At 44.1% G+C, this 6,000-nt stretch overlaps 1 protein-coding gene across 1 annotated transcript in view; it reads left to right on the forward strand.

The window, feature by feature from the left end:
* The window catches only part of LOC111152088 (thiamin pyrophosphokinase 1), a 348,477-nt gene extending 342,922 nt beyond the window's left edge, over positions 1 to 5,555 (forward strand). Inside the window, exon 9 of the mRNA XM_022510396.1 lies at positions 4,091 to 5,555. Coding sequence (XP_022366104.1) covers positions 4,091 to 4,209 — 119 coding nt within the window. The 3' untranslated portion in view covers positions 4,210 to 5,555. The remainder of the gene's footprint in view (positions 1 to 4,090) is intronic.
* Positions 5,556 to 6,000: the final 445 nt, after the last annotated feature.

A 6,000-nucleotide genomic window follows, 5' to 3' on the forward strand; every position in this document is an offset into this window, starting at 1 on the left:
AAAGTTGGAGGCATCACAATTCCTGACTTCAAACTATATAATAATGCTGTAGTAATCAAAACAGTATGTTACTGGCATAAAAAAATACACACATGAACCAATGGAACATAATCCAGAGTTCAGAATTAACCCCCCACCTATACAATCAATTAATACTTGCTAAGGGAGGGCACCTGGGTGGCTCAGTTGGTTGAGAAACTGCCGTCGGCTCAGGTCATGATCCCGGACTTCCAGGATCGAGTCCCGCATTGGGCTCCCAGCTGCTTGGGGAGTCTGCTTCTCCCTCTGACCTTCTCTCTCATGCTCTCTCTCACTCATTCTCTCTCAGATAAATAAAATCTTTAAAAAAAAAAAAAAATACTTGCTAAGGGATCCAAGAACACTCAATTGAGAAAAGACTCTCTTCAATAAGTGATACTGAGAAAATGGGGTTTTCACATGTGAGAGAATGAAACTAGACTCCTCTATCTTGAACCACTCACAAAAATTAACTCAAATAGAATAAAGACTTAAACATGAAACCTGAAGACATGAAAATCCCAGAAAAAAACCTAGGGGAAAAGTTGTCTTGACACAGGTCTTGGCAATGATGTTTTGATAAGACAGCTAAAGCACAAGCAACAAATTAAAAAATAAATAAGTGCGACTTTGTCAAACAGAAACTTCCACACAACAAAAGAAGCAATCAACAAAATAAAAAGACAACCTATATGTGAAAAGGAGAAAAAAATATTTGCAAGCTGTATATCTGATAAGGAGTTAATACCTAAAATATATTAAGAACTCCTAAAATTCATTAGCAAAAAGAGAAAAAAAGCAAATAATCCAGTTGAAAAATGGCCAAAGTACCTGAACAGACGTTTTTCCGAAGAAGATATTCAAATGACCAACAGGTGCCTGAAAAGGCACTCAGCATCACTCATCGCTAGAGAAATGCAACTCAAAACCACAACAAGCTGTCGCCTTACACCTCGTAGAATGGCTGTCCTCAAAAAGACAAAGACAACCATGCTGGCACGGTCTTAGAGAAAAGAGAAGCTGGGTATGCTGCTGATGGGAATGTAAGTTGGTATAGCCACTTTGGAAAAGACTATGGAGATTTCCCCCAAAAATTAAAACTAGAACTACCCTACGATCCAGCAGTTCCACTTCTGGGACCATCAGAAGGAAATGAGGACACATGTTGCCGAGATGTTGCGCACCATGTTCTCTAGCAGCATTATTCACAAGAGCCGAGAAAGGGAAACAACCTCGTGTCCATCGGTAGATGAATGGATAAAGAAGTGTGTACACACACACACACGCACACACATACACACACACTGGAATATGATTCTGCCATAAAAAGGGAGAAATCCTGCCATTTGCAGCAACATGATTAGACTTTCAGGGCATTATGTTACCTGCAGTGAGTCAGACAGAGAAAGACAAATACTGTGTGATCTCACTGATATGTGGAATCTAAAAGTACCAGCCTCACAGAAAACCTGCTACTTTGTTGCCAGGGGCACAGTGGTGCGGGGAAGTAAGGGAAGGGGGACACAGACTTCTGGTTCTAAGATCGGGGAGTAAGACTTCTGGTTCTAAGATCGGGGAGTACTGGGCTTATAATGTACACGATCAATGTAGCCAGCAATGCCGTATGGAATGTTTGAAGGTTGGCAAGGGTAGATTCTAAAAGTTCTCATCACAAGGGAGAAAAGTTGTAATACACGTTAACTAAATTTACGTGATAATCGTTTGCTAGTACATAGATATGTCAAGTCATTATGCTGTGTGCATCAATATATCGCATTAGAACTGGAAGAAAATAATTTGTTTTCCCATCTGTGCGAAGTTGTCTCTCTGCCAGTCTTGCCATTTTACTTTACGATTGACCCTCCAACACTTGGGGTAGAGAGGGTTCAATCATAATTCCAACTATTTTCCTCAAAAAAAAAAAAAAAAATTTTTTTTCTTATATGAGGACTTTACTGTTTCCTTGAAAAGCATGATTCTTTGACTGAAAGGAATATACTCCAAGATAATTGCAGTGAGACAGTAAGTTAAAATTCATGATTTTGTATTTTAGCTTATTCATCTTAGTTTTCTATCATTTTATTGTAATTTCCATAAAGTTGGGAGATTCACAAATGTATTTAATTGTAACCCTCCTTTAATCCTGGTTGTACTGCTACACACTGAATGCGTCCCCTAAAAGTCTTATGTGACAGCCATAAGCCCCAAGGTGGTGGTGTCTGGAGGTTGGGCCTTTGGGCAGTGACTAGAGTTGAATCAGGTGGTGAGGAGGGACTCTCATGATGAGAGTAAAACTGTGTTTATTCTTTCCCCACTAAGTATTGTCAGGGAAACGCAGAGAGAGAGAGAGACACACTTAGATATATATCTGTCTCCTAAGGGTCTAGTCCCAATAATCCAAAATTGATAGTCTGCATACAGAAAAGCAGAAAGGAATTTATATGCAACTACAAACTAGAGAAATAATTTTGCGCTCTTGTCCTTTGAGCCTATGTAAAGCCAGGATTTTAATCAGTTTGCAGAATCTTAAAATGCGTTGTGTCAAACTCAGGTGGTTGTGCGTATATGTCCTGTTCTCCGCTGGGAAGTTGGCAGGCCCACTAGAGCATCCAGAATTGTCTTTATGAATAAATGGTTTGCAGCACTCAAACTGCTGCCAGGAGAGCCAAGGCCTCTTTCTCCAACAGATCCCAGATAGACTTTGTCATGAATCCATGACCGCCACCCTAACCCACTATCCACGTAATCGTGTCTAGTTTTGTAAATCTGTGTGCCTATTCGTATAATTTGGAAACTTCATCTCAAAGAAGTTCCAAATTATTGAAGAGCCAAGAGCTTCTGACGCTGAATTATGTATCAGGTGCACTCCATATTCTTGTGTGGTTTTTACCTTATAACTTAGTGTTTGCATTAGTAAAGGCGCTGACAACTCTGAAAAATAAGTACTTTGAGTTTTAATAAGTAAACTGTGTTAACTGGTAATTACTAATTACCATTGTCCTGTAATGCTATCTCTGAATTTTTAAATTGCTTTTTCAAGATTTCCTCGGAAAGATAACAAGCTCCCCCTAGTGGGAAGTGAGCATTATAATGAGTTATTCCCCCAAAGCAGTGTAACTTCAGTTACATTTTGTAACGGAAAAGGGCTCCTTTTATTTTTCTCTTTGAATTTTAACCAAGAGAATAATATTGGTTATCATGGAATGTGTATAGGACAGTCCTGAGTTTGCCAGCATGTTGAGGAACTGCTCCTACGTAATAAAGAAAGTGAAGTTACCTTGGCTTAATGCCTTAATGCCTCAATGCCTCGGCATTCGCTCCAGCTAACCCGTTAGACTTTCTACCTACATGGAATTAGAATTTACTTACCAATTACATATATATCACTTAGCACCTAACCTTTTACTTTGATATTTGATAATTAAGTAGTTAGAAGATTATCTCTCATCTCTTGGCCTCATTTTTATAGCTGGGCTTATGGCTTCCTCAAGATTTCACAGTTGGAAGTTGGCTTTGACCTTTGAGTTCCTATTAATTTTACAGAAAGCAAGCCTTGCTCATTTTTGCTTTTCTTAATTTATGAGAAAAATATAACCAAAATCCCATGCTTTTGTGGAAGTAATTAGCTTTCCGCCCCATATCATTCAGACTTGAAGCTAAAACTGCATCTTCATAGAATTTAATAACTTATGTAAAATGTTAATTCTCAATCATCAAGAAAAGTTATAACTGCACCCAGGCAAGGAAGTAAGTAGCACATTACAAAATGGGTTTTGATTTTACAATTGGTAATGAAACAAAAATTTAAAAATTTAATGAAATTTTGTCCGAGAATGGCATATATCCCAGAATAGTTAACAGCCAATAACTAACTCCTGGAAGAGCAGTTATGGCAAATTATGGAAACTTTCAGTTTTGAAATCCTACAAGCTATGTTTCACGTGTCCCACATCTTACATAGCTTATGTCAAAGCACAGGCTTCCCTGCTTTTTGGTAACTGTTGACAAAGTTCTTCCACGCTGGAGAAAGGTTGTCTCTCACTAAACATTTTGTTTTATCGTTTTCTTATAGCGAACAACATGCTTGGCTTTGGAACACTGGTCAGTACTTCCAACACCTATGATGGGTCTGGTGTCGTGACCGTAGAAACGGACCACCCGCTCCTCTGGACCATGGCCATCAAAAACTAACCCAGCAAGTGGCATCCATGGCCGGGCCTCGGATTCACCTCATCTGCTGCTGACTTACAGCTCCACAAGAAGAGTTCACCTTGGTTTACAGAAATTTAAACCTCTCCATGGGATGCCCCCTAGTTTTAAAGATGTTAATGTTTCGGGAACCCCAGGTAACATAAATGACAGATCTCAACTCTACAGTGAGGGAGAAAAATTATTTGTAAAGAAAGTACATAAGTTCCATTACATTCACTTGGAAAACCAAAGTGGGTCATTCCCCTACAAAATTCAGTACCGATTGTTAGCATTCCATTTCTCCTAGGGAATTGTTTTTAATTTTGAAGCGAGACTGTTCTCTGTTGAGGGTCTCTGGTGTCCAACACATCAGCTGCCTCCTGCCCATCCTTAAATCCTTACGCCGAAGGCTCTGTCTGGTGTTTATGAACGCTGGAGTCCTCTGTAACATGGGGAAAAGTTCCTTTGGGATTGGGCTGTTAGGACGGCGCCATTTCGCCCTGGCCTTATTACGGTCTTTGGTATTATCTTTTAAAATAAATCAAGAGTCACTGACCTAATTATTAAATTTGAAAACAGGCAGTTACGACAGCTGTAGGTGCCGAGACAAACGGCATGAAGGGTACATGACAGTTCATAAAGGGCTCCCGACACTTCACCCCCTCAGCTCTGAGGTGAGAGCAGTGGGCTCCGGTGGAGCAGCAGGTGCAAACTGCCCTCCTCCGAGTCACAACCGAGGCCGGAGATGCGGTGCAGAGGAAACTCATGCGTGAAAACGGAATGGTTTCTGACATACCGAGACTGAAAAATAGAGGTCCCCAAACCCCAAGTTAATGCAGAGGGCCGGGAAAGGCGCGTGACACCAAGTGTAAGAATCTGGGTCTGAAGGCCCGAGCTCCTGTCCCCGCGCGGCCATGCACCCTGGGAGGGGAGGGCGGGTGGTGCCCGAGCTTCCCTCCCCCGCGCGCAGCTTCCCGCGCTGCCACCTGCCAGGGACCGGGCAGAGAAGGCTCAGCGTCACCGGCGCGGCCGTTCAGACCACCTGGGACACCGAGGTACGCCCTCGCTTGACGTTTAATGAGCCCCTCGTCTCCCTTCTTACCCTCTTCGGTCTATTTCCCAACTCAACGGTGCCGTAGAGCCGCGGCGCGAGAACCCACCCGCCGGGTTTTGCGGACGCGCATCCCCCGTCTGCTCTCGGGGACCCGCAGCTCTGTCCACCCGGTGCTGCGACGAAGCAGGAGGCAGGTCCTCCGCGCGGTCGTGACCGGGTCCCACGAGAGGGCGGTTGTAACGACGACGCCAGCGCAGGAGACGGGAATCCGATGTCAAATAAAAATAGTTACCAACCCGTGTGCGTGTCTGTGTCCGTTTTTAAGAAAACAGCCCCTTTTCTCAACTGTATTTCATGGTCACCAGTCTCTCATCATCAAGAGGAAAACAACGGCCCGAAGGGTGGCTCCCAGCGACGGCACCGGACTCCCCGATCGCGAGCCGCCCGTGGTCCTCCGGCTGCCACCGCAGGGAGGGCGCGCGCTCCCACGGGCGGTGCTTGCGCTGCCCCGGACTCGCGGCCCGGCTCGAAGAGAGGGCGTGGGTAGAGCACCCTTGGGAAACGGGCGGAGCGCTTTCGAAGACATTTATAAGCTGGAGAAAAAAGGAAGGAACTGCCATGGTAGAGAAAGTGAAGAAAGCCGGTGGGGGAGGAGCCTCGGGGAAGCAGGAAAAAGCGGCAGGACCGGGGCCCAGGTGAGCCGCCCAGGCCCTGCGCCCCGCGCTGCGCGGCGTGGA

This window comes from Enhydra lutris, unplaced genomic scaffold, assembly GCF_002288905.1.
Source record: "Enhydra lutris kenyoni isolate GAN:26980312 unplaced genomic scaffold, ASM228890v2 scaffoldscaffold27, whole genome shotgun sequence".
Taxonomy (NCBI): Eukaryota; Metazoa; Chordata; class Mammalia; order Carnivora; family Mustelidae; genus Enhydra; species Enhydra lutris.